This window comes from Bubalus kerabau, chromosome 5 (assembly GCF_029407905.1).
Source record: "Bubalus kerabau isolate K-KA32 ecotype Philippines breed swamp buffalo chromosome 5, PCC_UOA_SB_1v2, whole genome shotgun sequence".
In the NCBI taxonomy this organism is placed as follows: Eukaryota; Metazoa; Chordata; class Mammalia; order Artiodactyla; family Bovidae; genus Bubalus; species Bubalus kerabau.
The window spans coordinates 66,112,722-66,128,705 of record NC_073628.1 but is presented as its reverse complement, the minus strand read 5'-3'; the positions used below and the strand labels follow the sequence as shown (position 1 = coordinate 66,128,705).

Below are 15,984 nucleotides of genomic sequence, written 5' to 3'. Positions count from 1 at the left end.
AGGAACCTGAGGTCCGAGAGAGTGTGACATTGGAACCCTAGGTCTAGAAACGGCCTCCTCATTCTCATTCCAGTGTTCATTTCCCCAGAGATGGGAAGACATTTACTTACAAGAGTAAGGGATAAAATAGACTTTTATCTTTTTAGGTATTAGGAAATACTTAATGTATATACATGATTGCTTTAGGAGTAGAAAAACAGAGACATTGTGAACATGTATACTTTTGTAGTTCATAGTGACCCTCAAGCACAATTAATATCTTAGTAACCTGTGTTGCTATATAACATAGTCATATAGAAAAAATAAAAACTTTTACCTCATTATGAATAAAATATTCTCAAGTAATAAAGAAGTTTTATTTTCTGAATTACTTGTAGCATTACCGCTGATTAGGAAAATGTTGCTTTTAAAAAAACAACCCTAAGAAAAATAAACTTTATGTCCCAGAAAATGTGTAAATATTTTCAGGACATAGTTGTAATTAGTAAAAACAAAAACTAATCTTATAATCCTACCCTTTCCTTGTTAGTTGAAATTTCTAGGAGATTCCACTTAGGAACACTGTCTTGTATTATTTAGTTTAGTGATCATCTTATGGGAATATTGGTGAGGAAAATGCTCAATGAATGGGATGTACCATCATCTCCCTGGAGCCTCTTTCACTCTCTTACTGTGTGACTGGAGACAACCAGTTTAACCTGTGTGATTCAACTTTGCTATCCTTAAAAAATAACATATCTGATCCTTGGATCATAGAAGAATCAATGAATTTATATCTGTATAAAAGTCAAAATTGGGAAGAGGGCTTGCAATACAAATTGGAACTTCTTTAAAATTAAAACCTTTAATAGGGTATATGTTTTGAAAAGCAAAATGTTTTAGAATGAGTAATTTTTTAACACACTCCTGATCTGAATGGGAAATGTCATCATTCTCTGATAAGAGAAAGAAGTAATATATTCCAAATCTAAGATCCCATTAAAAAACAAACATACTCTAAATAAGAAGATGGTCTGACAAACATTTGCTTACCTTTTAAATAATAGGTAAATCTATAAATGATAGAATATCAGTTAATCAGGCTTTTTTTCTGCAAAGCAATTTAAAGTTATTTGGGAAATTTAAGACAGGATTTCTGAATAAATGTGAGGATCTGACAGTTACGTGAGAAACATCTTTAGAAGCACAATAAAGCTACATCTAAACAATAAAGAAAAATGATTGTGATCACTTATTGGACTTATTTTAATTTAACTTAAAGGCACCCACACATTTCTCAATAAGGCCCTTACAGTAAGTAATCAAAAATGAAAAATTCTAGTCTTGTCTACCACAGACATGGGTGATTTGTTAAGGCGATAAACCCCTCTAGAGAAATGTCAGATAGCTGCAATGGAAACATGCTCAAGGGAGAATTAGGGAAAAAGGTAAGTCGAACTAGTTAATTAGGTGTACTTACTGTATGCATTTAATCTAGTATATCCCATATACCTGCTCCCTAGTCCCTTACTTGTTGAAAGATTACTTCTATACCTTTTTTTTTCTTTTAAAAGTCCTTTCTTCTGACATTTTGGTTTTTTGTTTTTCTACTCCTGCTCTACCTGAGTAATAAAGTGAATGACAAGAAAGACACCTGTATTTAGGTTTGGGATACACCTTTTGCAGATTGCTTTTTGTTCCACATAGAGTTAAGGGCACATTTTTTTTCAAATTAATAACAGGCAGGTCTCCTGGAACAATAATCAAATTGATAAATTCTCTTCCCAATCTTTTATACCTTTTATATAAGCTGTACGCAGAAATTTTGTGGCCTTTTGAGTAGGGTTAGTTTTTCAGCCTTTGTTTGCAATTATAAGTGTACCTGGCTCTTAGAAAAAGCACTCTTTGAAAAATAAATAACTGAATACTCTCAGAAAGTAGCACATCTCAGTCCTCATATTGCCATAATTATAAAGACTACCCACAAAATCTTTGGTCTACCAAGTACTTGACTATGCTACTATATACATGGCTTGTAATATAAAAGGTCTTATAAATAAGACTTGTATCCACATTGAACATTTTTTTACTTGGTAAGTGTTTTATTTACTTTTGAAAAATTATTATGATGTTAATTTAAAAATTAATCCTATGGTAGTATTTTTCATATAGAAAACTAATAATTTAAAAAAAAGAAAACTAATAATGTAGTTAAACTTACAGTTTGAATAGAAATTATAACAAATGACACATTTTCCTAAACTCTGAAAATACCAAACTATATAGGAAATTGGTAAAAAGAAACATAAATTTAGGAGATATGTTGCAGAATTCTATGACTGAAATTAATGTGATTATTTTCAGTGAGAATTAATTTTGTAAATATAATGAAAACATATAAAAGGTATTTCTGAGCCTAAGAAAATTTTTCCGTTTGCTTCTATTTAATTTAGTACTGCCATGTTATAGTAATTTTATGAACAGAAGTGAAAATATTCCATTTTCAAATATATTTAAGTTTTTCTGCTTTTAGAAGCTATCAGAATCTCTACATGAACAAAAGAAATAGTAAGTTAGGTACATTTCACTTAATGAACACTTGGATTGTTAAGGGTAGTAAATGGGGTTAAAGCCTTGCTATTTTATGTATCGTTACCACATAATTGATGGAACATTATATCAATACAATCATTGTATCGAAACCTCTGTTTAAATTACTTAATAAGCTTTATTTGTAATGCAAACTGTTTAGAATCCATACACAGCCAAATCAAAGATATTATATAATTAATGAACAGTAACCAAGAAAAAATATTTTTGTTGCACTACTACAGATGAACTGCATGTAATTTGGTATGGTGTGACTAGACATAACTTGTAATGCATCTAAATTATATTTTCCTCCTTTTATTGTCAGCTTCTGATAATGAAGAAATTCTCCTAAGGGATGAGATATATGAAATCAACTTTAAAAAAAATTGGCTGAGGAAGAACTGTTATAATCTAGTTATAAAATCTCCATTTTCTTTATATAAAGGCTTTGATTTCTATATTTGACCACTCAGTATTTAAACTATACAGACTAATGCCTGCATAGAATAAAATTGAAGTATATAAGAGCCTTAAAGTGAAAAAAATGAACCTTCTGACTGCCTTAAAATATGACTAGCTCTCTAACACAGGCATTCATACTTTGCTTAGGGTCTGTTCATTAAGTAATGCCTTAATAGTGTCAGTATTTCTGAAGTATAGAACTTGAAGGTTCTTTTACAGCTTTCTCTCTTACATAAAGAATGGAAATCTAACAAGTTTTAAAATCCGATTGTACATTAGTTGTTTAAGCACCCATTAACAGGATAATCTAGGACACTGATGTGTTATACATACATGACTGTTAACATCAGTAATACCTTGTGCTAGTTTAAGGTTTTTTATTGTTTTGTATAACAAATTATCCAAGAAGCTGGACTCTATGTAACATGATCTCCAAGGACCAAGTTGCATATTTAAACACTCTGAGTGAAAAATAAAGTTGTACAGTTCCAAAAATGATTAATTTTTTAAGGGAATTTTTCAAGACAAAAGGCAAATATTTTCCTTCAAGCCTACCAGCAATTCATTCAAAGAAGTGAATACAGTTGTAAAACAGTTGCAATAAGAAGTATCCAGGCCAGTGATATTTAATTACATTCACATTTTTACATTCACTTTGCCTTTTAAAGCAGGAATATTTTATAAAAATGAGAGAAAACTTAAAATTGTCAAGCTGGTGCTTTAAAGTATATAAAGTCTGATTTATAACACATTCCATTTCAAAGGAAAAGGACCCTGAAGGAGGGGTGGGGGTTTCCTAGATCAGTTGATAAACTCACTGATACTCTGTTGAGTCTTCCAAGTTATCACTGTAAATAACACATCTAACAATGTAATTCTGCTGTTTTCTGATAGGAAAATGGATGAAACACTAATGTATGAAATCTGTTTCATGACAAAATAGTTTCCACCAATACTGTGAAATCTGGACTCTCCTGTCTAGCCCTGCAAAACCCATACTGGATAAATCATTTTAGACATCGAGTGCAGGTGGGCACAGTGTGAACTGTTTCTAGCCACTTGTATTATTGTAGAACTTGACAGAGGTACCAAATAAACTCTATGCACATCAAGTATTTGTCTTTTTATTTCTTGAAAGAAGAATTTTAAGGTTATTATTATATGCCTTGTAAGAAGCTTCTAGGTTGGCACTAGTGGTAAAGAACCTGCCTGTCAGTGCAGGTTAGACATAAGAGATGCAGGTTCGATGGAGGATCCCCTGGAGGAGGACGCGGCAACCCACTCCAGTATTCTTGCCTGGAGAATTCCATGGGCAGAGAAGGCCTGGCAGGCTGCAGTCCATAGGCCCACAGAGTGGGGACATGACTGAAGTGACTTAGCATGCATGGCTTACAAGATGTAAGGCTCCTGACCTTACATTTTATAATCTTACAGTATTTGAATATTCAATCTTATAATAGTTGAATAAAATGAAATTAAGGTTTGATCATTAATACTGGTCTTGAAATGCCTCAATGTGTATTTAAAATATGTGCTTGAGGATTCTTTTCCAGTGGGTATTATAGAATCAAAACTAGATTTAATAAAAATACACATTTTTTAAAGAGTTTAAAACAGGATTCTTTTGTGGGAAAAAATCAAAGTTGCCTTTGGGAGGAAGGAAAGGATAAATTAGGAATTTGAGATTAACATATACACACTACTATATATAAAATAGTTAACTAACAAGACCTACTGTATAGCACAGGGAACTACTAAATACTGTGAAATAACCTGTAAGGGAAAAGAATCTGAAAAAACATATACACACACATATATGTAATAGGTATATAATCTGTAACTGAATCACGTTGCTTTATACCTGAAACTAACACAACACTGGAAAGCAATGATACTTCAATTACAAAATTCTAGAAAATAAAAGTTGCCTTTGGGAAAAGGTAACACCAAAACTCAACTATGCAAATAAAAATATTTTACGTGCCAATTTACAGAGATTTCTCTGAATTCCCATCAAACTTTCATATTAAAAGTTCTAAGATCTGAGCCATAGGAATTGAAGAGAACAAGCTACACACGAATATACCCACCAAAACTTTATAAACATTCATTCGATATTAGAGTTCTCCATTTAAAGATGGTAGTGAACAGCTGTATGGAGAATGAAAGATCACAAACTCCAGTTGACCCTTGGAACGTGGGTTTGAACTGTGTGGATTTTTTTCAGTAATACTGCAGTACTAGACAGTCTGTAACTGGATGAATCTGAGAGTGCGGAGGACTGATTCTAAATTACACTTGGATTTTCAAGGTGGTATTTGGAGCCCCAATCCCTGCCTTGTTCAGGGGTCAACTGCAAATATTTCCTCACAGATGAGCAAAACTAAACTTTATTTTAAACCTGAATTAGGAAACTTGCCTTTAAAAACCATTGTTCAAATAGTATTTTTTTTTTTAGTATTAGTAAACAATGAAACTCAAATATATTTAAAAAATCCCGTTTTTCCCAGCAGCTTTTCAGCTTCCCAATTAAATATTTTGACTATTCATGTCTAAGTTGATTAGTGGTAAAAGTGAGGGGGGGAAAAAGGGCCTGTTTTTTTTAAAGTTTGTCTTTCAGATCTTAACATTAGAAATCAAAGACCAAAAAAAAAAGATCATACTTTTTCTTAAACAGATCACCATTTTCTTTCTAACCTATGATTCTGGAAAGAAAGTACAGCTGCCAAAACCTAGTTTTGCCTTAGATTTATATTAAGACTTTTATCCAGCTGTAATTTATGGTGTTATGGACTGAATGTGTCTCCCCAAAATTTATGTTGAAACCCTCATTCCCAGTAACAATTATGCTTTTTTCTACTGAAAACTTATGTCCCCCCACCCAAATGTCTTTCTGTTAATCCTCCACTTGGTAACAAGTCCCTGCATAATCAGACTAAAGTTCTTGGTCATCTGGGACTGGCATGTCACCTGGGCAGCTGCTTAGTCCCACAGGACTGTCCCTTGCAGCACTCACTCCAGATGCCTGTCTGTCCAGGTTGTCACCTATTACCTGCTCCTTCAGTTTTAAATATCTTTTTTACTGAAGAACTGGCAAATAAGATGTTTCCACAGTGATTTATTGTTCATTATTTTTACAACTTTTTCATGAAGATAATTCATATATTTAAACCACCTTCAAATATTTAAAACGCATTATCAGGCAATATCATTTTAAATATATAGTGACATATTACTAGCAAAGTTATATGCACTTACATCACTAAAGTTCTTCCCTCTTACTTTTTTTTAAATGACACTGGTGAACTAGTGGAAGCAATTTCCCTTCTTTGTGAAGCCTATGAGTGTCAGTTGCACCTCCAATAAAAGTTCCATTGACAAATATTCGTGGTACCTGTTGGATAAACAAAAGTTTAGATATCACCCTGGGTGTCAGAAGTCTAAAGCCATTCACAGGATCCTAATACATGCTACTCTGGGTGCTTTTATGGACAAAGCACCATATAAAGCTCTTTGATAATTACCTATTTCAATTTTCTAACCCTTTAGATGGGGCTTCCCTGGTTAGCTCTGTGGTAAAGAATCCATCTGCTGATACAGGAGACAGGCTCAATTCCTGGGTCGGGAAGATCCCCTGGAGAAGGAAATGGCAACCCACTCCAGTATTCTTGCCTGGAAAATCCTGGCTACAGCCCATGGGCTCACAAAGTCTGACTTAGCGTCTAAACAACCACCTTTCAGGTAGGTACTATTTTTTAGTCTTATTTTGGAGGCACAGGACCTTGCCCAAGATCACGAAGTAAGTGACAGAACTGGGGTTTAAACCCAGGACAAACTGACTCTCAATCCCTTTCTCCTCATCGCTTTGGCATATAAATGGCAAAATAAAGCAATCAGCAATCTCTAATGATTAATAATGTTGAAGTGGTTCTTTCTTACCATTGTTTACTAAAGGGGAACAGTACATTATCAACTCCTTAACAGGCACATATAAATAGGAAGGAAAATGGCACATATAAACAGGAAGGAAAAATAATGTTGCCATTATTTTTCTTTTTTGTTCCTTTGGTTTTTTTTTTTTTTTTTTTTTTTTGCCACACCATGCAGCATGCAGGATCTTAATTCTGCCTGGCCAGGGATCGAACCCACTACAGTGGAAGCTCAGAGTCCTGACCACTGGACACCATGGAATTTCCTCTATTTTTTCCACAATGCATATTATGGGAAAATCCTCAGATTTCAAGAATCTAAAAACATGGAGCCCAAAAGCACTCTTATTAGTACAGAAAATGAAGCACCCTTGATCTGCACTGTTCAAGTGAGGAAAGAATTCTTTCATCTTGAAAAAGTCCCAGGAGGATGTCAACCATTTATAGACCACCACTCATTAAAAAAAAAAAAAAAACACCACTCATGCCAACACCATCACCCCACCCATTTCACACAGTCAAACACACATGGTAAAAATTTTTAAAAAACAGAACTCTGTTGTTTCCTGGTCTATGAATCAGTTCCAAGATCCGCCATTTCTTTATCAGTTCAGATTCTCAGAGTATGTCTGGCTCACTTTTCCCTACACAAGGACACAGGCCCAAGGTGACCCAGCTCACCACCCACTTTGGGGCAAAGCACCACGGGGAACGGACTCACGGTTCTTTCGCCAGTCATTTTGTGAAGAGCGTCTTGAAACTGACTTCCATATTCAAGCATGTCCAGTTCCACCACTTTATAGTTAACATTCATGTCATGGAAAAGGTTTTTTGCCATTGTACAGTAAGAACAGGATGTCTTGGAGAAAATCACCACACAATTATTAGAAATGGTCTCCTGCAGTAAAACAAAAACAAAAAGATCAATTTAATTCTAGACATTACCTCTCAGAAAGGAATCATGATACAGGAGATACATGATATAGTAGGAAAGGTATGGATTTTGGAGCCTCACAATTCAGGGCTCAGACTCAGCCTATGTCATCTAATTCTCATCTGTAGATTGAGGACAAAGGAACATTATTAGGGAAAAGGGATGTGATGGGTGCAAAGTGTTGGCACAGAGTAATAATGTAGATAATCAGCCAATTCATAGACAGCAGACACTTCTGTGTGCCAACACGATCCTCAACACTTTACCTTCACTAGTTCACTTAAACCTCACCACAATCCTGAGATAGGTCTTTATCATCGTCTCCACTTCATACATGAGGAAACTGAGGCAGAGAGGAGGGTAAATAACTTATCCCTGGTCCTCAGCTCATAAGTGGGTGAGCTGGGATTTGAACCCGTGCAAGTCTGAGTCCACAGCCCAGGTACTTAATCTCCTGTCATACTACTGCTACTGCTAAGTTGCTTCAGTCGTGTCCGACTCTGTGCAACCCCATAGACAGCAGCCCAACAGGCTCCCCCATCCCTGGGATTCTCCAGGCAAGAACACTGGAGTGGGTTGCCATTTCCTTCTCCAGTGCATGAAAGTGAAAAGTGAAAGTGAAGTCACTCAGTTGTGTCTGACTCTTAGCGACCCCATGGACTGTAGCTAGACAGGCTCCTCTGCCCGTGGGATGCTCCACGCAAGAATACTGGAGTGGGTTGCCATTTCCTTCTCCAATCTCCTGCCATACTACTTCTCAAATATTCAGAAGGTGTTCAGGAGTTAACTCCTTACTTAACTGTCTTTTTAATTTTTTTAACCATCTTAACCATTCTTTGCTTTTTTTTTTTGGCTGAACCACACAGCTTATGGGGTCTTAGCTCCCCAACCTGGATTGAACCCATGTCCCTGGCAGTGGAAGCCTGAAGTCCTAACCACTGGACCACTGGAGAATTCCCTTCTTTGCTTTTTTTTTTTTTTTTACATTGAAATATAACTGACTTACATTATTATATTAGTTTCAGATGTATAGCATGGTGATTTGGTATTTTTATATTTTGCAAAATGATTGACCCACTTCCTTAATGTTCAGTGGTGAAAAATGACGTACACATGCATGCTGAGTCGCTTCAGTTATGTCTGACTCTTTGCAAACCTTTGGACTGTAACCTGCCAGGCTGCTCTGTCCGTGGGATACTAGAGTGGGTTGCCATGCCCTTCTCTAGGGGATCTTCCCGACCCAGGGATCAAACCCATGTCTCTTACATTTCCTGCATTGGCAAGCAGGTTCTTTACCACTAGTGACACCTGAAGCCCCAATGATATGTATGAATTCTCTTCAAAATGTAAGGCTTTCAAGGATCCAGGTATAAACAATAGTTTTTCCCTTCAATTTCCACTCCTTCCTTTTATATCTTTATAGTAAAAAAACAACTGTCATCACTGTTTTGATAAGATATTCCCCAGCATTCATTGTTCCTGGAAAAGCTACTTCCAGAGATGCTGACTCAGTGGGTTTGAGACAGAGGTCAGAAACTATTTCTGAAAAACATTCCAGACAATTCTAACATCAGCCGGAAAGCTATATTAGCCTTGGAAGCTATCCTGCCTGCCTTTGTCACAAAGACCCCGAGGCTTCGCTGTGCATCTGTGTCACAACTTCATGGGTGAAGTTTGTTGAGCTCTGTGCATGTCAATGCCCAGGTCCTTTGGAAATTTCTGAATGGACAGATCTAGCACCCAAGCATCTGCTAGGTTGTCCTAGTGCGAGTCATAAGCAGCACCTTCAAGATGAAGGTCAAAAATCAGAGAGTAGGACAAAGTGGTTCAGAAGTTACATCCGCCCTCGGGGGTCAGAAGGGCTCCAAGTCAGTGTCTGTTCAGTTGTTCAGTCACTAAGTCATGTTCAACTCTTTCGACCCCATGGACTGCAGCACGCCAGGTTTCCCTGTCCTTCACTATTTCCCAGAGTTGGCTCAAATTCATATCCACTGAGTTGGTGATGCCATCCAACCATCTCAACTTCTGTCATCCCCTTCTCTCCTGCCCTCAATCTTTCCCAGCATCAAGGTCTTTTCTAATGAGTCGGCTCTTCACATCAGGTGGTCAAAGTATTGGAGCTTCAGCTTCAGCATCAGCCCTTCCAATGAATATTCAGGGTTGATTTCCTTTAGGACTGACTGGTTGGATCTCCTAGCTGTCCAAGGGACTCTCAAGAGTCTATGTGTCTGCAAATCTATTTCCATGCTTCTCTTCTGCTCACTCTCAATGTTTACTTCAAAAGTCTATCTCAGGGAGAGCTAGACAGGCCAGAGATATACTACTGAATCCATTTTACAGATGAGAAAACTGAGGTTGAGGAGTTCACAGCACTGGGTGGGATTCAACCCACCCTGTCCCAAAACCAAGGCCAGTGCTCCTTCCTCACTGTGCTGCCTCAGGTTAGAGACACACCGAGACCATAAATTTAGAGAGAGAGGGGCACCCTGGCGGCTGAAACATAGTAAAGTGAAAGTCATTCAGTTGCATGTGACTCTTTGAGACCCCATGGACTGTAGCCCACCAGGCTCCACTGTCCATGGGATTCTCCAGGCAAGAATACTGGAGTGGGTAGCCATTCCCTTCTCCAAAGGATCTTCCTGACCCAGGAATTGAACCTAGGTCTCCTGCATCATAGGCAGATTCTTTACCATCTGAGCCACCAGGGAAGCCCTGACAAATAGTGATGTAGAGATTCCTCGGTGATCAATGCAAAGAAATAGAGGAAAACAACAGAATGGGAAAGACTAGAGATCTCTTCAAGAAAATCAGAGATACCAAGAAAACATTTCATGCAAAGATGGGCACAATAAAGGACAGAAATGGTATGGACCTAACAGAAGCAGAAGACATTAAGAAGAGGTAGAAAGAATACACAGAACTATACAAAAAAGATCTTCATGACCCAGATTACCACGATGGTGTGATGACTCACCTAGAGCCAGACATCCTAGAATGCAAAGCCAAGTGGGCCTTAGGAAGCATCACTACGAACAAAGCTAGTGGAGGTGATGGAATTCCAGTTGAGCTATTTCAAATCCTATAAGATGATGCTGTGAAAGTGCTGCACTCAATATGCCAGCAAATTTGGAAAACTCAGCAGTGGCCATAGGACTGGAAAAGGTCAGTTTGCATTCCAATCCCAAAGAAAGGCAATGCCAAAGATGCTCAAACTACCACACAATTGCACTCATCTCACATGCTAGCAAAGTAATGCTCAAATTCTCCAAGCCAGGCTTCAACAATATGTGAACTGTGAACTTCCAGATGTTCAATTTGGATTTAGAAAAGTCAGAGGAACCAGATATTAAATTGCTAACCTCTGTTGGATCATAGAAAAAGCAGAGTTCCAGAAAAACATCAACTTCTGCTTTACTGACTCCACCAAAGCCTTTGTATGTGTGGGTCACAACAAACTGTGGAAAATTCTGAAAGAGATGGGAATACCAGACCACCTGACCTGCCTCTTGAGAAATCTGTATGCAGGTCAAGAAGGAACAGTTAGAACTAGACATGAAACAACAGACTGGTTCCAAATAGGAAAAGGAGTACGTCAAGGCTGTATATTGTCACCCTGCTTATCTAACTTATATGCAGAGTACATCATGAGAAACGCTGGGGTGGATGAAGCACAAGCTGGAATCAAGATTGCCGGGAGAAATATCAATAACCTCAGATATGCAGATGATACCACCCTTATGGCGAAAGTGTAAAAGAACTAAAGAACCTCTTGATGAAAGTGAAAGAGGAGGGTGAAAAAGTTGGCTTAAAACTCAACATTCAGAAAACTAAGATCATGGTATCTGGTCCCATCACTTCATGGCAAATAGATGGGGAAACAATGGAAACAGTGTGAGACCTTATTTTTTGGGGCTCCAAAATCACTGCAGATGGTGACTGCAGCCACGAAATTAAAAGACACTTACTCCTTGGAAGAAAAGTTATGACTAACCTAGATAGCGTATTAAAAAGCAGAGACATTACTTTGTCAACAAAGGTCCATCTAGTCAACACTATGATTTTTCCAGTAGTCATATATGGATGTGAGAGTTGGACAATAAAGAAAGCTGAGCGTCGAAGAATGGATGCTTTTGAACTGTGGTGTTGGAGAAGACTCTTGAGAGTCCCTTGGACTGCAAGGAGATCCACCCAGTCTATCCTAAAGGAAATCAGTCCTAAATATTCATTGGAAGGACTGATGCTGAAGCTGAAACTCCAATACTTTGGCTAGCTGATTCAAAGAACTGACTCATTTGAAAAGACCCTGATGCTGGGAAAGATTGAAGGCTGGGAAAGGGAGAAGGGGACGACAGAGGATGAGATGGTTGGATGGCATCACCGACTCAATGGACATGAGTTTGAGCAAACTCTGGGAGTTGGTTATGGACAGGGAGGCCTGGCGTGCTGCAATCCATGAAGTCGCAAAGATTGGACACAGCTGAGCAACTGAACTGAAAGATTCCAAACTGAGCAAAAACTCAGGATGACAGTGTCACAGTTTCTTGAACCTTCCTTCTCACATTTTCTCAACCCTGTCCTTGCTAAATATTTCATGGTTTCATATTCTTTTCGTTTGTTTGTTTTTGGCCCAATTGCGAGGCCAAATTCCATGACCAGAGATTGAACCTGTGCCCCCTGCAGTGGAAGCATGGGATCTTAACCACCGAACTGCCAGGGAAGTTCCTCATGGTTTCCTATTCGTATTTTAAAAGAGGCAATCCCTCACAACAGGTCTCCAACATTATTGTTATATTCAGCAGCTGTGAGTGAATACTTTTGTAGTCAAATAAACTAAAGGCAGAAATGTTTGTGAGTAGTGGTGTTTGGTGGTGAGGAACAGAGAAATACGCATGTCCTGTAGGCTGCTGCTGCTGCTGCTAAGTCGCTTTCAGTAGCGTCCAACTCTGCGATCCCATAGATGGCAGCCCATCAGGCTCCCCCGTCCCTGGGATTCTCCAGGCAAGAACACTGGAGTGGGTTGCCATTTCCTTCTCCAATGCATGAAAGTGAAAAGTGAAAGGGAAGTTGCTCAGTCATGTCCGACTCTTAGCGACCCCATGGACTGCAGCCTACCAGGCTCCTCCATCCATGGGATTTTCCAGGCAAGAGTGCTGGAGTGGGGTGCCACTGCCTTCTCCAATGTCCTGTAGGCTATAAGGGTAGAAAAACATGCACAAGAGGAATTTTCTGAGGCAGACTTAACTAGGCTTTGCAGTTCAAGCAAGAGAAAGACAAGAGAACACAGCAGTGCACAGTATCCTTGAGAGGATTGGTCATAGAGTAACTACTGCAAACTAGGTTCTATGTTTTAGAAAAACAGCTTTTCAGGGCAGAAACGAACAGTATGCCTGGCTAAGGCACCCAGACTGGTAACAACAGGAAACCTGAGGTGGGGGAGACGGAAAGAGCAGTCAACCTCATAGGCCCAATTTAGAGGAGCGAAGGCACCATTAAGAATAAATCTCATAGGGACTTCCCTGGCAGTTCAGTGGTTAGGATTCTGTGCTTCCACTGCAGAGGGCACACGTTCGATCCCAGGTCGGGGAACTAAAATCCCACAAGCAATTTGGCACGGCCAAAAAAAGAATAAATCTCATAAATTCTAACTAAGAAAATGATCCAGAACTTCTTTGTATCATGCATGATTTTGATAGCAGATTTAAAAATATATTAACTTAGTAATTAATTTACTAGACTATGTCAAGTTTAGATAAGCATATTAAATATGTACAACAATTCTATTTCCACCAAGGAAAGTTTTTTCCTACATGTCCCCCATCACTCACTTGGATCTGATTCACGGGAGCAGTTGCTGCGTTTCCCAAAGATGACGATATGCTGTTCCCCATCCTAAAATGAATTTTAAAGAGCAGTGCAGTTAAACATTAAGGACAATGTATCAGATAAGATCCATTCAGAGCAACCCAATATGCAAATATATATCCAAACATATGAAAGAGAAACGTTTTACTTGCTATCAGTACAAAATAGCATTGTCAAAGTATTTGTTTACTAATATCACAAAGGCCTGCGTCCTTTACTATCTAGCTTTCAGGAAAGAAAATGGAGGTTAAGGGATGAAGGTGTGGACCTAAGTAGGAGCTTAGGTGGAACAACACATCAATCTATTTGTCTTATCAACTAAGAGAACACATCCTTTTCATCTCAGTTCCAACACTTAATTAGCATTCCCAAAGCATCTACTATTTGCATCTACTCTGGAAGCAGGAATTCTAGTAGAACTTTCCTAAGACCATATTTCCTTACGTACTAAGAGGAGGTGGAAGGTGTATTCTGAAACATCACCTTCCCTGCCAAAGAAAAGAGAAAGCTGCTGGAAGGCACTTTTCTCCAATTCAAGAAAGTAAGTTGTAAAAAAAAAAGTAAGTTGTTCAATACACGTTTCTCTTCTCCATTAATGAAGTAGCCACTAGCCATGCCACGTTTATGGAACACCTATAATGTGCTAAGCAGGCAAAGGGCTGAAATGCCTCAGGGATAGTATCACTGTAAAAACACCACTGAACCTCCAGGACTTGTCAAATAGTTACACTATGTGATTGGCACCTTCTGGAGGGGGTTTCTAGTTTAGCAGAGAAGGTTAATCAAGGGGCTCCTCGAGTCGTGCAAAACTGGCAGAAGTTAACAGATTGAGGAGTTAGGAATAACGTCCCAGACAGAGGGATGGATGTACAGATAGGCGAGCTGGTAAGACAGCCCTGACTGGCCTCGCGGGAGGAGGCGGTCTCGCAACGCAGGCCTCGGGGCCGCGGGTATTCACCGACCTCGCTCGAGACAGAGGCGACACCGTCCTATCTCGAAGACCTGGCCATTTGGTAGAAAGCGCCACCTCCACTTCCTGCCGCAGGAGCCAGATTTAGCAAATGAGAATGCAGATCGCTCGGTTAAATTAGAATTTCAGATAAACAGCGAATAACTGTTTAGCCTACGTATGTTCCGTTCAATATCTGGAATATACTTAAACAAAAACCATTATCCGCTGTTTATTTGAAATACTAATTTATTAGGGCATCTTGTATTTTATCTACTAACCGAGGAGGAGGGGAGGTTCAAGCCAGCAAGACTTAGGCTTGTGCAATCTGAAGATCACGTGGTCCCGAAATCGCCAAGAACACTTAAGGCACCTTCTCTCCTGGTCCCTTCCCGGCCTCCCGCCCTCCGAGGCGCCTCAGCGGTTCGATCGACTCGGGGCGTACCGGGCGCCCGGGAAGAAGCCGCCCCAGCCCACCGCTAGGTCCAGACCCCCGCGAGGCCGCACAGCCACGCCCAGCTCGTGCTGCTCGCAGAGCCGCTTACCCGGAGCCCGAAATTCCCGCTGGCCCCTCAAGCCGGCCGGCTGAGCTGCTCCTGACCGGGATGAGCCGAGTCCCCACGAGCGCTGCGCGGCGCCAGTACATGGTCTTAGTGCGGGGCCGCAGCGAGCAGACGGGGCAGCAACCGCGGCCCGGGAGATCCCGACCCAGCCCGCCGGCTCCGCCCTACCCGGCTGCCCACGCCCCCCCCGCCACGCCCCCGCCTCGCCCCCTCTCCGCCCATGGCCCCGCCCCGCCGGGCTGCTCCTCCTCCACCGGCGACCCCGCCTCCACCCTCGGAATTCGCCTATTCACTTGGTTCCGCCCCCTTCCTCCCAGCCCCGCCTCTGTCTTCCGGCCCTGACCCGCCCGCGGCCCTATCCCTGTAGCCAGCCCCGCCTCCACCCGCCGATCCCGCCTCCTCACCCGGTTCCGCCCCCTTCTTCCCAGCCCCGCCTCTGTCTTCCGGGCCCGCCTCCGCCTTGCCCTCGAAGAGCCCGCCTCCGCCAGCCGGCCCGGCCCCCGCTAGTCGGTCACGCCCCCTCCGGGCTGCCCTTGAGGCGCCGGTCTATTCCACGCGGCCGCCGGTCTTTCTCCCCGAGGCAGCCCGGGCGCTAGGTCTCGGCGAGTCCCGCCCACTAGGGGACCACTGTCGGAGTCCCAGCTGATGCCTCACCTGCCCGTGTCCAGGGTTCATCCAGGTCCCGCCCTTATGCTTTTTCGGATCGAGAACGCT

The 15,984-nt window shown here is 40.6% G+C and overlaps 1 protein-coding gene across 1 annotated transcript; it reads right to left on the bottom strand.

Moving 5' to 3' along the window:
* Positions 1-6,172: 6,172 nt before the first annotated feature.
* Positions 6,173-15,453, bottom strand: GLRX2 (glutaredoxin 2). Its single transcript, XM_055581840.1, has 4 exons — positions 15,253-15,453; positions 13,722-13,785; positions 7,684-7,860; positions 6,173-6,427 (listed from the first exon to the last, which is right to left on the bottom strand). The coding sequence occupies exons 1-4, from the start codon at positions 15,351-15,353 to the stop codon at positions 6,296-6,298; spliced, it is 474 nt and encodes a 157-aa protein (XP_055437815.1). The 5' UTR covers positions 15,354-15,453; the 3' UTR covers positions 6,173-6,295.
* Positions 15,454-15,984: the final 531 nt, after the last annotated feature.